The 16,060-nt window shown below is 38.3% G+C and overlaps 2 protein-coding genes across 2 annotated transcripts; one reads left to right on the top strand and one right to left on the bottom strand.

The window, feature by feature from the left end:
* Nucleotides 1-760: 760 nt before the first annotated feature.
* Nucleotides 761-1,423, top strand: LOC111786919 (uncharacterized). The gene has a single exon (XM_023667114.2). It carries the CDS (start codon nt 761-763, stop codon nt 1,421-1,423), a length of 663 nt encoding a protein of 220 aa, XP_023522882.2.
* Nucleotides 1,424-10,020: 8,597 nt separating this feature from the next.
* On the bottom strand, nt 10,021-10,932 carry LOC147792332 (uncharacterized). Its single transcript, XM_087124450.1, has one exon. It carries the CDS (start codon nt 10,930-10,932, stop codon nt 10,021-10,023), a length of 912 nt encoding a protein of 303 aa, XP_086980576.1.
* Nucleotides 10,933-16,060: the final 5,128 nt, after the last annotated feature.

Here is a 16,060-nt window from a genome sequence, read left to right as displayed (position 1 = left end):
AAATGAAAAATGGAAGGTGTGATTCCGACACGTTAGTAGCTTAAGTATGTTTGCCAAATTTGAATTATAAAAGAAAGGTTAAATTAATAAAAATACTCTAAAGTTTCAGTCCTACAATTAAACTTCCAACCGAGCTAAAAAATGCCAATAAATTTTAAAAAAAATTTAAAAACATATTTTATTGATGAGATAAATATATATATATATATATATATATATATATATATATATATATATATATATATATATATTTTTTAATATTATAGAATCTTAATTTTTAGTCTATTATAAGATAAATAGATAAACATCTATTTGATAAACATATATATTTTTTTTTATTATTATTTATTACTTTTTTTTTTTTTTTTTTTGAAGTATTCAATATATAGAAAATTTTTTAAACGTTAATAGTATCCACCAAAACTAGCCCGTCTATCAACAAGCTCCTAGCTCCTACATAATATGGTGCCTTCTTGAGATATAATATTTGAAGTACATATTATTTATGGAATATATCTTATATATTTATTTTTAATATTCTTTCTTTATAATTTGATTTACAGTATATTTTATTTTATTCTTCATATTTAATTAGTTTATATTTTTCTTATTGGTAGGTATTAGTTGCTATTATATATCCTATTTAAAGCGTATGAATATCGATGAAAATACGCACCTTCGATCCTAATTCTAATTTTTTCATTCTTAATATGGTATCAGAGCATCCATCTTAGTATTCTTAAATATCAAAATTTCCTCTATGGAGAAATCAGCCAAATCCAGCGTCAAAATTTCGGATGTTGATTTAACACATCCTTATTATATTCATCACTCTGATCAGCCAGGATATTCACTTGTTCCAATCAAATTAAATGGAACAAATTACCAATACTGGAGTAAACCAGTTATGCATGCTGTTATTGCCAAAAAGAAAATTGGCTTCATTGATGGCACAATTGAAGAACCGTCTCAAGATGCAAATTCGACCGAATTTGAACTCTGGAATCAGTGCAACAGTATGATAATATCTTGGTTAACTCATTCAATTGAAGCAGATATCGCTAAGAGTATTATTCACGCCAAGACAACTCATCAAGTATGGATTGATCTTCACGATCAATTCTCACAAAAGAATGCTCCAGCAAATTTTCAGATACAAAATTCGATAGCAATGATATCACAGGGTACCATTACACTGTTAGCATATTTCACCAAGCTCAAAGCACTCTGGGATGAATTAGAAGTGTACTGCACACCATTTACTTGTAATCAACGTCAAATACATGTTGATCAACGCGATGAAGACAAGTTGATGCAACACGATGAAGGTAAAACGGCAAGATCTAACATATTGATGATGACTCCATTACCTAATGTGATGGAAGCCTATTCATTACTTGTACAAGAAGAGATGCAGCGTTAGGTAACTTTTGAACCTACTAAGAATTTCTCGATTGCATCAGCAGTGCAGAAGAAAACAACATATTCAAAATTCGCCAAGGATAAATCATGTGAACACTGCAATAAAAGTGGCCATACAATTGATGAGTATCGAATCGATAGGTTTTACTGTAAATTTTGTGATAGAAGGGGACATATAGAAGATCGAGGTCAACATAAAAATAATTCTAGAAAGACAGTACAAATCAATTATTGCAACAATCGAGGATATCGATCATCTGTAAATATGGCCGATGTTTTCAGTTGAATACAGAAGAACTGATATAAATCAAAAGACATCAATCATACAATATACTTCAATGAAGATGTGAAGAAAAGATTGTCCAAATTATCAAAAGATGTTTCAATTCATGCCACATTGAAGAAAATGAAGTTTGATTGTAAAAATTTTGGGTGGGCTACAATTTAGAGTAATTTAGAGTTATTGTATTTTAAGACTTTTTATTTAATTTCGGTTACATTTACATAATGGCTAATTATGGCCATAAAGTATGAATGTTACAACTCTTGGAATGCCTTTAATAGTTTCATTTTTTAGGCTATATAAAGCCTTGTATGTTGTATTTGTAAGCAGACCTTGAAAATGTAGTAAAAGAAGCATTTGTGCTCTTGTTTAGCAATGGCTAAGTTTTTTTGCAATTCTATGTAGTTTAGGTTGCATGTAGAATCATTTAAGCTCAACATGGTCAATCTTGCTTGTGGAGTAATTCGAATCTCTAACAAGTGTTCTTCCCTTGAAATATTCGATCAACAAGGTAATCCGAATTTTACTCCCTTTGTAGTGATTTCCATATATCAAGAACAATCACCTAATTCCATCCCAAATTTTTCTTCTAAGCAATTACAACAAATTGTACAAGCCTTATCTGCACTCAATCATCGTCCTTTTGGTAATTCTGATAATAACATCAATGTTGCAGGTTTGTTTCCAGTATTTGCATTATCTATTAACTCTACAAGTTCTAATTCATGGTTTCATGATAGTTGAGCTACAGATCATATAGTATCCAAAGCTTCTGTTATGACCGAACCAAAGGCTACCACCATATCTACGATAAATTTTCCTAATGAAGAGACAGCACATGTGTCACATACTGGCAATGTTTTCTTTAATCCTGACCTTAAATTAAACATTGTTTTATGTGTGTCTTCATTCAATTTAAACCTAATGTCAATCAGCTAACTTACCAATAACTTGAAATGTTATGTCACCTTCTATCCTGATTCTTGTGTTATGCAGGACTTGGCTACGGGGAAGATGATTGGCTCGGGTAAACAATTCGGAGGTCTCTATCTTATTTATTCTTCTCCATTCAAATCTTCAGTAAATCAAGTATCTTAGTCATCTGATTTGTGGCATTTACGCCTAGGTATATATGAACCAAGAGACATCCATCATACAATATACTTCAATGAATATGTGAAGAAAATATTGTTGAAATTATCAAAAGATATTTCAATTCATGCCACATTGAAGAAGAATGAAGTTTCATGTTATAAATTTTGGGTGAATTTTAATTTAGAGTTTAATAGTTTCATTAATGTATTTTAAGATTTTTTATTTACTTTAGGTTACAATTACATAATTGTTAATTATGACCATAAAGTATGAAGGTTACAACTCTCGGAATGCCTTTAATAGTTTCATTTTGAGGCTATATAAAGCCATGTATGTTGTATTTGTAAGTAGACTTGGAAAATATAGTAAAAGAAGCATTTGTGCTTTTCTTTAGCCAATGGCTAAGTTTCTTTGCAATTCTATGAAGTTTAGGTTGCATGTAGCATCATTCAAGCTCGACATGATCAATCTTGCTTGTGGAGTGATTCGAATCTCAAACAAGTGTTCTTGCCTTGAGATATTTGATCAACAAGAATCATTCAAGCTAGGCATGATCAATCTTGCTTGTGGAGTGATTCGAATCTCAAACATGTGTTCTTGCCTTGAGATATTCGATCAACAAAGTAATCTGAATCTTATTCCCGTTGTATTGATTCCTTATCTTATCATAGGTCATCATTCTTCTTCTCGTTTTAAATTTCTAGCTGATCAATTGCCTCTTAATAATGCTACTCTTTCTCATAACTGTAGTATTTGCCCATTAGCAAAACAAACTAGGTTGTCTTTCCCAAGAAGTAAAAAACGAATCAATTTGTCATTAATCTGTTACATTGTGATGTTTGGAGACCACATAAAATTCCAACCCATTCTGGTTTGCATTTTTTTCTCACTGTTGATGATGATTTTACTCGATGTACTTGGGATTTTCTTATGCAACATAAATCAGAAGTACATCATTTGTTAGTAAACTTTGTTAAATTCGTTCAAACTCAATTTCATACTACTATCAAGATAGTTAGATCAGACAATGAGACTGACTTCCTATGTTTGCAACTATTTTTTTACTTCTTGTGGCATTGAATTTCAGCGCACTTGTGTCTATACTCTACAACAAAATGGAGTCGTAGAACGTAAGCATCATCATATCCTAAATGTAGCTAGGTCTCTTCTTTTTCAGTCACAAGTTCCACTTAATTTTTGGGGAGATTGCATTTTAACTGCTGTTCATCTTATAAATAGAACATCATCATCATTGTTATCTAACAAGACACCCTTTGAAGCACTCTACAAACGACCACCTACATTTCACCATCTTAAAGTTTTTGGTTTTAAGTGTTTTGCAACTGTAGCAAAAGTTTGAAACTCTGGCAATTTCTTGTGTTTTCATAGGATATCCATGTGGTCACAAAGGTTACAAGTTGTATGACATGCAATCTAAAAACTTCTTTATCAGTCGTGGTGTTAAATTTTGTGAAAATGATTTTCCTTTTTCATCAACTTCACAAACTTTGACATTAGCTCCTTCAACTCTCATTCTACCACTTCATGATCCATTCTACTCAAACATCCATTCAAGTCCTCCTGCTTCTATTCCTTTTATTCCTTATATTCCTTTATTGTCTCCTCTGCCTTCTATTCCATCCGAGGGTTGGCATTTCATGGGATTGTGAAGTATTGTCACGACCTCCTTTGCTACCATTACCGCGGCCACGTCCACGACCTCTGTTATCTTTGTTATGGCTGTCACATCCCCTCATACTTAAAAAAGAAAAGTCATTGCATCTTTCTTTTTCGTCCGTGTGAGCCACTCCTCATGTGTGAGTAAGAGGTATTTATCCTCCTCTTTCTCTTTGTAGCCACGAAGTCTCTCCTCATGGACCTTAAGATGACCAACGACCTCCTCAACCGACATGTTATTGAGGTCGCCGAACTGCTCAATGGAGGTAACAATCTGCATGAATCTTGGGGAACTTCTTGACAATGGAGATCTCCTCCACCACGTTGCCTAATGAACGAATGTCACTAACGATTGTCGTCAACTTCATGGAAAAGTCATCTATTGACTCACCATCTTTCATGCGGATAGTCTCGAACTCACTCTTCAAGGTCTGCAACTTTGCTTTCTTGACATGTTCACGCCTACATGATTGTTTGTAGCGTCTCCCACGTTACCTTTGTCAAGTCCTTCTCTGCTAACATGAGAAGAATGTCCTCTTCGCTTGGTAGATCGCGACAAGAGTTATCCTGTCCTTACGCTTCTCAATGTCACAATGCTCGATGGCATCCTACACGCCTTGTGCATATAAGTCAACACGAATGTTAATCGACCATGCTGCATAGTTACTCTTCGTAAGTAACGGGTATTGGAGCGTTGCACTCCCCTCCTTTCCACTCTTTATCGTTGTCACTTTTCCTCTAGTGACTTTGTATGGTGACGACATTTGTTTTAGCATCTTGGGACCTCTGATACAAAATGTTGAAAATAACTCACGATCGAAATATGTCGAAACAAATAACTTGAGAAGGAAGAACAACTTGAGAGGAGAGAGCTTTTGAATAGAGGACATTAAGCTCTTATGCTTTTCAATTCTCTTTGTTGTTGTGAAAATAACATACATATCATGAGTATTTATAAAGGAGAAAGCACAACCGATCTCCTAAACTTTCTCATCAAGTTCCTAAACTTTCTCATCAAGTTAAGCAACTACTAACAAATCTTACTAATTAAATACTAACAATTTTCCTATTCCAATTCAAGCCAATAACTTCTAAACAATTATCCTAAAATTACTCTAGGTTAATAACTTGTTTTGGTAAGTCAAGCTTATTAACTCACGGCTGTAATAAACTTTCTTAAGAAATACACCTCTTACCTTACTATTTTATTTATCATAGTGAAGCATTTTACATTGGATTCCTAGTTCTTGCTCAAAAGATCCCTACTGCATATTCGACAATGCATTATATATTACTCTACCTAATAAAACTCATGCCTCTAGGGTGCATGCATGGACATCATTCAAAATTATATGCAGACAACAAAATAAAAGTAACTACAAAATATGGATGTGCTTCTAAGTAAGTCATTAAGGTTGTAAAGGGTGTGTTCAAAGAATTTTCTTGTCGTTATGCACCGAGGAAGCGTTCTCTTCCCTTCTTTAAAAATTTCCTCCAAAAAACTTGGAAATACTTCTACGGTAAATATGCTATCTGTCCAACTATATCTATTATAAGTATGCTATCTGTCTACCTGTTGTTGTACGCCTACTGCAGCATTAGTGTAGTAGCCCATTTCTTGTCACCCTTGCTGTCTTTTCAAAACTCAAAAAATTGAGTTGGGTGATTCCCCACCCCAATGCCACGAAATAGTTTTATCGCTACCGAGCGAAAAAACCGCTCCATTTCAAAAACTCAAACACCCTAGAACGCAAACGAAAACGCTCTGGTTTCGCAAAATTCGCTCCCAATCATCTGCCAAGAAAGAATTTTTTCGCTACCGAGCGAAAAAACCGCTCCATTTCAAAACTCAAAACCGTCCTAGAACGCAAGCGATAACGCACCGGTTTCGCAAAATTTGGCTCCCAACCATCGAGTTGGGGCATTCCCAACCCCAATGCCACGAAATAATTTTTTCGCTACCGAGCGAAAAAATCGCTCCATTTTAAAACTCAAAACTGCCCTAGAACGCAAGCGAAAACGCACCAGTTTCGCAAAATTCGGCTCTCAACAATCCAGTTGTGGAATTCCTCACCCCAATGCCATGAAATAAGTTTTTCGGTACCGAGCGAAAAAATCGCCCCATTTCAAAACTCAAAACTGCCCTAAAACACAAGCAAAAAATCCGCCGGTTTGGCAAAATTTAGCTCCCAACCATCCAGTTGGGGCATTCCCCACCATAATACCAAGAAATAATTTTTTCGCTACCGAGCGAAAAAACTACATTTCAAAACTGCCATACAACACAAGCGAAAATGTGCCGATTTTGTAAAATTCAGCTCCCAACCAACGAGGTGGGGCATTCCCCACCCCAATGCCAAGAAATAATTTTTTCGCTACCGAGAGAAAAATCGTTCCATTTCAAAATTCAAAACCGCCCTAGAACGCAAGCGAAAACGCTCCGGTTTCGCAAAATACGGCTCCCAACCATCGAGTTGGGGCATTCCCCAACACAATGCCAAGAAATATTTTTTTCGCTACCGAGCGAAAAAACCGCTCCATTTCAAAACTCAAAAGCGCCCTAGAACGCAAGCGAAAACGCGCTGGTTTCGCAAAATTCCCCACCCCAATGTCAAGAAATGATCGTGGGTTGTTTCCAATATTTGGTATCAGAGGTCCTATGATGTTGAAACAAATGTCGTCACCATACAATGTCACTTAGGAGAAGTGACAACGATAAAGAGTGGAAAGGAGGGGAGTGCAACGCTCTAGTACCCGTTACTCACGAAGAGTAACTACGCAATATGGTCGATAAAGATGCATGTTGACTTATAGGAACAAGGTGTGTGGAATGTCATCGAGCTTTATGACATTGAGGATCGTAAGAATAGGATGACTCTTGTCACAATCTATCAAGCGAAGGGGACATTCTTCTCATGTTGGCAAAGGACTCGATAAAGGTAGCATAGGAGACGCTGCAAACAATCATGTGGGCGTGGAACATGTCAAGGAAGCAAAGGTGCAGGGCTTGAAGAGTGAGTTTGAGACTATCCGCAAGAAGAATGGTGAGTCAATAGATGACTTTTCCATGAAGTTGACGATGATCGTCAGTGACATCCGTTTGGTGGAGGAGATCTCAATTGTCAAGAAGTTCCTTCGAGCAGTTCCCCCAAGATTTATGTAAATTGTTACCTCCATTGGGCAGTTCGACGACCTCAATCACATGTTGGTTGAGGAGGTCGTTGGTCATCTTAAGGTCCATGAGGAGAGACTTCGTGGCTACAAAGAGAAAGAGGAGGATAAATACCTCTAACTCACACATGAGGGGTGACTCACACGGACGAAAAATATAGATGCAATGACTTTTCTTTTTCAAGTATGAGGGGTCGTGATAGCCATAACAAAGATAACAGAGGCAAAGATAATAGAGCTTGTGGACGTGGACGCGGACATGGTAACAAAAGAGGTCATGACAATACTTCACAATCTCATGAAAATGCCAACCCTCGGAAGGACAAGAGTATGATCAAGTGTTACTCTTGTGGCAAATATGGGCATTATGCGGCAGAGTGCCACAACAAGAAGCGAGATAAGGAGGCAAATCTCACACTCACGCAAGATCAAGAGCTCGCATTGATGTTGGCCGAGTAAATGCCCAACCTGTTGATACTCAATGAAGAGAAGGTCATGGTGAACCCGTTCATAGATGAAGAAGTCCAAGTGGAGACAAGCATGTGGTACCTAGACAACGGAGCGAGCAACGACATGATCGGAGATCTAACAAAGTTCAAGGAGCTTGATGAGAAGTTCACTAGAAACGTGAAGCTTTGCAATTGATCAATTGTACCGATCCAAGGCAAAGGATCTATCTTGTTCCACTGTAAGAACAGCGATCAACGTATATTGATCAAGGTGTATTACATCCCGAGTTTTAAGAGCAATGTTATTAGCCTTGGTCAAATGACAGAAAAAGGTAGTAGAGTGGAGATAGTCGGCCCATTCCTCAAGATATAGAACCAAAATAGAGCCCTGTTGATGAAGGTAAATCGTCGTGAAACAACTTATATAAGATACTATTGAAAGACTATGAACATCTTCCAAAAGTATCTATTGGCATTGGCAGAAAGAAAGTGATGATACCAAGAAGCTGCTAGAGGCTGCTTCAATGAGCGAAGTGCAACCTACAAGTAAATGTGTTTGATCAGACTTATCATCTCAACCAAGGAGGCATAAAGGAAGACAACCAGGGCATTAGAGAAATGAGACTTCAAATTTGTCCTCTTAACCAAATAAACCTAGAGATAGGCCTAAACAATATTAGAAAACACTCATACAACTAAGAGAGACAATAAACCAACTTACTCATTATTCAGCTTATTACACAGTACATATATATAGACAGAATAGTCACACTAACTGCTAATAACTTTCCTTAACCGCTATACTTCCCTTAACCGCTAATAACTACCCTTAATCGCTAATAACTTCCCTAAACTGACATAATTTGAAATACAAACAGTAAATAAAATGAATTACGGTTAATACAAGATTAAATAAACTAACAAATCATCCTCTTAATCTTGTATTTGATCTTCATATTCTTACATTCTTCAAACCAAATCTTTCAGTAAACGTCCTAACCATATTCCTTGACAAGCAGCTGACGTTGCTGCAATATACTCCGCTTCACAGGATGAAAGTGCCACCATCTTTTGTTTCTTTGAAGTCCATGTAATTGGATTCCCATGCAATTGTTTCTTTCTACTTGCTTTGCCTTCACATAATGACATTCGATATCAATAGTTCCTTTCACCAGTTTGATTACTTGTTCAACGCTACCGCAACCGCTATTATCACCGCCTTCCTTCTTCTCTATCTTCGTTTCAATGGGAAACTGTTTTTCATTGACAGTTTTAATTACCTGTTCTACTTGTCCGGCCAACAGCTTTTCCTCAACAGGTTTAATTACCTGTGCTACTTTAATTGCACTGCCGGAAAAAATGGCCTCCTTCTCCTTCTCCTTTTTTGCTTTCGTTTCTCTGGCGACCTGTTTTTCAATAGCACCACCATTGTTTCCGTCCTCCTTCTCCTTCTTCTCGCCATCACAGGTGACCTCCTCTTTTATCTTCTCTGCTTTCGCTACCTCCGTTGCCACATTCTGGACCTCCGCCACAACGTCATCCCTCTTCTCCTCGGATTCAAACTTCACAGTGCCAACGATTTTCTCGCCATCGCTCTTCTTCTCTTCTCGCTTCTCTATTTTTTTCTCCGATTCAATCTTCACAGAGCCATCAATTTTCTCCTCATCGATCATCTTCTCTGTTTTTTTTCACAGACGCAACCTTCACATCTCCACGTCCTTTTATCTCTACAAGTGATCCATCTCCGAACTTCACCGTGCCGGTCACTGACTCGTTCAATTCCGAGAACCAACTTCGACAACCAGTCATATGATTGTTGGCTCCCGTATCTAGGAACCAAGTGTTGTTTTTCTTCTCAATTTCTTCCGGGACAACCTTCTCTTCATAAAGAGCCATCTCCGTCAACTCTGGTGAACCGAGAGTTCAGACTTCACAAACTTGTGCTGTAAGTAAGGCTGGCTCATCCTCATCACTTTGCGTCTCAGCCAAGTGCGCCTGATTCTCCCTTTTCTTCGATCTACAGTGGGATGCATAATGATCCTCCCTTTTCTTCGATCTACAGTCGGATGCATAATGGCCAATCTTTTGGCAATTATAACACTTCACCTTCCGACATTCTGAGGCATAGTGGCCTAGGCCTTGAAAATCGTAGCATCTTACCTTGCTCTTGTCAGCCTTCTTCTCTTGATGAAACGAGTCGTTTCCACGTCCATGACCTCTCCCTCTCCAGCGACCATTGTGACCTCGCCCTCGGCTATGGCCTCCATTGTCGCTACGTTCTTTTGCTTTCCATTCTCCTTGAGTCAATAAGACATGCTCAGCATTCTCTTTGTTTCCACCGATCCGTTCCTCGTATGCTTTAAGATGATCGATGACTTCCTCCATGGTCATCACCTTTAAATCAGCAAATTGCTCTGTTGCCGATGCGATATGAAGAAACTTAGGAGGTACTGAGCGGAGAAATTTTTTCACCAAGTATGACTCTTCAAACTTGTTTCCAAAAGTACGTATTTTATTAACAACTTCTGTCAACCTTGCTGCATAATCATCAATAGTCTCAGACTTCTTCATATTCATAATTTCAAACTCAATCTTCAGAGTTTGGATCTTTGCCTCCTTTACATGTTCAACACCGACATGAATAGCTTTTAACGTCTGCCATGCTTCTTTTCCTTTCTCTTTCTCTGCTAACAAAAACAACATCTCCTCAGGGATTGCTTGATAGATAGCTGCTAATGGCATTTGATCCTTCATTTCATCAAGACTATCTAGAGACTCAGTTGATTCGATTGCGTCCCACAGCCCTTGAGCATGCAAATAGACCTTCATCTTCATAGCCCATGCTGATTAGTTGGTTCTCGATAACGTCGGGTATTGGAGTGATACCAGACCTTCCTTTGTTGCAGACTTGGACGACTCTCCTCTCTCTCCAGTGTTATTATTTCTCGGCATGATCTTTGGCATGTAACCACGCTCTGATACCAATTGTTAGAAAACACTCATACAACTAAGAGAGGCCATAAACCAACTTAGTCATTATTCAGCTTGTTACACAGTACATATATATAGACAGAATAGTCACACTAATTGCTAATAACTTCCCTTAACCGCTAATAACTACCCTTAACCGCTAATAACTTCCCTCAACTGACATAATTTGAAATACAAACAGTAAATAAAATTAATTACGGTTAATACAAGATTAAATAAACTAACAAACAATAGGTTCAAACATAGAGAATTAGGTTACAAGAATTTTCTACATGTAAGCCTGATGATAAATTTTCTTCAAATAAGAGAGGAGTGGAATGTATGATTATCTCTTGAAGACTTGGATGATATGCATCACATATGGAGGCACCTAGAGAATAAGAGGATTACTTGAAGGATTCTCGGGATAAAAAAAATGTTATGACAAGATAAAGATAAGGAAATAAATTAGGAAGCCAAGTCACAAAGCAAAGGTAAAAGAAGTAACAACCATCCACGAAGTGTTTTGGGAATTACAATGGAAGTGAGAAATGTGTTATTTTTCTTGTAAGATTTGGTTATTGTAACACCCGAACTCCGACGAGAAACTTAAAGTCTAAGTAGGAGAATCTTTCGAGATTTTATTGAGAATTTTAGAGGCTGAATTTTGAGATAAGACAGAAGAGAGAAATGTTTAGAAATATCTCAGAAACTCAAGAAAAATATAAAAGAAAAATGATCAAAGTCAACTCCCGAGTGGTTATTTGGTCATTCTGCCATCTTCCTCATTAAGAACCTGAAATGGAGGTTAGTAATAGATAAATAAAATAAAATAAAATGGAAAAGAAGGAGAGGAAAAGAAAAGAAAAAGAAAATAGAGAGAGAAAGAGAAAGGAAGAGTGAGGGTTTTTAAGAAGAGGAAGAAGGAGGGAGAAACGCCCAAACCCGAACTGAAGCACCCTCAATCTTAGGTCTCGTACTAGAGCTAATTAGAGCATCAAGAGGAGTGGTCTGAGCGTTGGATCATTCGTTTCCGCAAGAAACGGACAAGAATGCGAGGTAAGTCCGCGACCTTTCTTGTTTCAAGATTTCACCATAGATTCGGGAGTTTTAGATGATTTAGATCTTAATAATCTAGTTGTGACACTTTAGGTGAGGAGTCTTGCAAGTTTTTAGAGGAAACACGGCCAAAAATCGCATCGAAAAACAAAATCGAGAAACTGTCCTACTTCGATAAGAAATTGAATTTTTCTCAGTTTTCGACTTCATTTATTAAGCACTGTGAGTAAAAAAAAATACAATAAAAATATATCTGGATAGGTGGACTTGAGATCTTGAATTTTTGTGAAGGAATTGATTTAATTCAAGTTCCGGTTTGAAAGATAGAAAAATCCAAAATAAATAGGTTGATATAGAATTTGACCGGAATCTGAAAATTGGATGAACTTAGGCTATCGGCGACGGACACGCGGCCGTCGAAACGGGAGGACATGCGTCGAGCAACTGGTGGAGAGACATGTCTGGCACGTCCACTGGCACGCGTCTGATGGTTGACTCGAAAACCCGACCCACGCTCGGTGAAGCAACCCGACAACCCGCGATCCAACAAGAAAGCTACTGCCAGTCTCTGTACGACACGTGTCACCCCCAGAAAGTTCGAGGGGTAAGTCTACGTCTGCTGTGGCTCGAACGTGCCTCTGCCCGCGCGTATGCCCTGCGCGTGGGTAAATGTGCAGCCGCGTGGGAGTCCCCTGTAAGCGCGTGTAGGCGCGTTAGTGTCCTGTTTTCACCCGTTTTTCTTCCCGATTCCAGTGCTAATCCTATTTTACTGTGAACTAAGTGTCTGAACAGATAATTTATAATTTTGGACTCCGTTACGACTGTAATCAAGCTCGGGAAGGCATGCGACATACTTGTAAGTAACCACGCGGATTTAGGAAGTAATACTTGTTGGGTGCGCTTGGTTTTGCATGCATGCTAGAGAAAATTATCCCTGGGTTGCTAGATCTAATGATCCTCTGTACTTAGAGAATTAAAAATATATCTGTTGGACTTGTGGCCTTGATGAGATTTCGTACTCGATGTTGGTATGCTTGCTGGTCTATCTTACTACTGCTTTTATCTGTTCATACTATGTTGTCGGACAAGAGAGTTTGTGTATCTGCGCTCCGGGTGTTGATGGATGTCACCGCCCAGCTGAGCTTGTACGATTGTATGCATTGTTAATCATACATAAACTCCGGTTGAATAATTTTTGTATCTACGCTCTTGGTATTAATGGATGTTACCGCCCCGTTTAGCTTGTATGATTGTATGCATTGTTAATTATACATGAACTTTCGTTGAATAATTTGTGTATCTGCGCTCCGGGTGTCGATGGATGTTACCGCCCCATTGAGCTTGTATGATTGAATGCATTGTTAATCATACATAAACTCCTATTGAATGATTGTGTGAACTTATGATATGATAAGCTGTAGTGTTGTGCTACGCCTATGGTGAACTCTTGTAGGGATTGAGTTGGGTTTAGTTAGGGGACCCTTCTGATGTTACAGTCCATGGTGTCGTGAGCGACACTTAGAGAGAGAGACCCTTTAACCCTGGATTGTTATGGACTAGGAAGTCTTGATTGAGTGAATCTGGAAGCCAGGTGTAACACCCGCTCATCGTCAACGCGATTCACAAGAGCTACCACTGACCTCAATAATAAACTCCGACAACCAATGGTAAATTTCAAAAAATATTTCCAAAAACATCCAGTAAAACATTTAAAACCAGTGCTATTTAAACTAAAAACAACCGAAGTAAATTCTTGACAGCGAAAGCATAAGTACACAAAACAGACACAGACATGGATTCCCAAATAGTCTCTAGCCCGCTGGTCTTGTCCTCGTCCTCGGTTGGACTGCATCAACTAAATCTGGAAAGAAAAGTTAAAAATAATTTTGATGACTAATTAAATTACCGAGTAAGTAGCCAACTTTGTCTTTCATGATTTCTTAACTAATCTTTCAAGGTGTTTTTAAATTTTATTCGTCATTGACTCCTAGTTTCTCTTACTAGGGTCATCTATTCGTTAATGAGGTATCTCAGCTACCTCCAGCTTAGGTTACTGACTCTCTTTTGATATGCTTATCTAGAATTTTCGGACTCGTATGTAAGACTCGCTCTCGGTCAAATACGGCCCGTCTACTAATTTCTCTGGCGGTCATATACAAACGGTCACGAGTACTCATGCTCCCTGACTTAACACACAGCGCGTTGGCCAGGAACTCCACGGGAATTAGTAGACTATCATGCTCATATAAATAAGTCATAGCTCAACAACCAATAAGCATATCCTATAGTCATAACCTTTCCATTAACATGCATAACATACTCATAGTTATTGCATGCTTTCATACATGTATCATGTTCAACACATAGAACATTCTGGCAATCATTTATATCATGCTTACATCACAGGCAAGCAGTCACAATATACAATAAACACTCAATATCATCAAAGCTCATCATAACATACTAAGCTCTTAATCAGGTAAACAACATACTCACATGTTGTAAAACAAGTTAAGAACTAGTTCAAAGATCGATATGCTACTTACCTGGTTTCGAATCCCTTTCTCTCTTGAATGTACATTTAATAGGGTATTTAAACACAATTCCTTCCAATTAGACCTATATTTCACCATTTTCAAGGTAAGTATAGGTCAATCTAGGTAGAACAGGTCAAAACGAATCGAACGGGACAAACCGGGAGCCAAAATACCTGTTCACGCGCCAACACAAGATCGGGGTTCATTTCTCACGCGCCTGATCCGCGCACAGTCGCACTTCCACTCGTGGCCTCCCACGCGCCTCGCGTGTCCTTCACGCGCTCGTCTTCAACCTCTCCTTCCTGCAATTTTTCCCAATCTTTTCCTTTAATACCCGTTGTGTCCCGAAGCAAAAATTTCATCTCTACAGCTCGAATTTCGTTCTGATTTCTTCTACAACTTTATAGATCTCCTAACTACGGTTCTAACAAGCCCTATTTCATAATTTATTATGCAGTATGAACCAAGATATCGAGATTTAAAGGTTCGGTGATATGGGTTTTTCGTTACCTTCGAATAAACGTTCGATTCAGCTCGTGGCCGTATCCCCTTCCTCAAAGGATTCCTCATCAACAACCTCTCTTCCTTTACCCTGACAACCAATCTTAAGCAACCAAACTCGAATTCTCAGAATTTTTCCTCCTCTGTTTTCTGGGTTTTTCCCTAACTGTTATTCTTCGTTTTTCTTCCTTTTTAAAGCCTTATCAAGGCCTAATACGCTTCCACACCCTCTACTAATCCATTCATCATTCCCACGCCTCCAGCCTACGCGTCCGTTGCCCCTCATCCCCCTTTACAGCAGCTGCTTGACGTAGCTGCTTCGTTTTCATTTTTCGTTTTTTTTTTTAATTATTATTATTATTATTATTATTATTATTAACAAACACACAACAAATAAATACAAAATACATATTATCATTATTTTAGGTTATTACACCAGGACCCCTAACTCAATACTTTTAACTACCCTTGAGATATAGAGAACCACATTAAGACCCCGAGGTGTAGAGAGATGACCTTTTAGCCGACAGTATCTGGTTTAGCGTTCGAGTATGCCCCGCTTCCCTTCTTACTCCAGTGTGGTACTGTTGAGCTAGGCGAGACTCTAGATAGGGAGATGTTACGTTCCCCTTCCTACTCCGGTGTGGTACCGTTGAGCTAGGTGAGATGCTAGTTAGGGAGATGTTACTCTTTCCTTCCTACTCTGGTGTGGTATTGTTGAGCTTGGCGAGACGCCTTTTAGGGAAGTGTTACTCGGTGGTAGATTGACTACTCTGCATGGGGATCCGTCTTATGGTATGATGTTGATCACGCAAGTGGGTCAAGGTCGCCTACATGATGGGTCCGTCGTGTGGAAGAACGTTGACCATGCAGTGACTAGTTCTAGCTGGGTTGTA

The sequence above is a fragment of the Cucurbita pepo genome, chromosome 6, assembly GCF_057944985.1.
Source record: "Cucurbita pepo subsp. pepo isolate OVF chromosome 6, ASM5794498v1, whole genome shotgun sequence".
Taxonomy (NCBI): Eukaryota; Viridiplantae; Streptophyta; class Magnoliopsida; order Cucurbitales; family Cucurbitaceae; genus Cucurbita; species Cucurbita pepo.
Note: the sequence above shows the minus strand (reverse complement) of the source record. Positions and strands in the feature narration are given on the sequence as shown.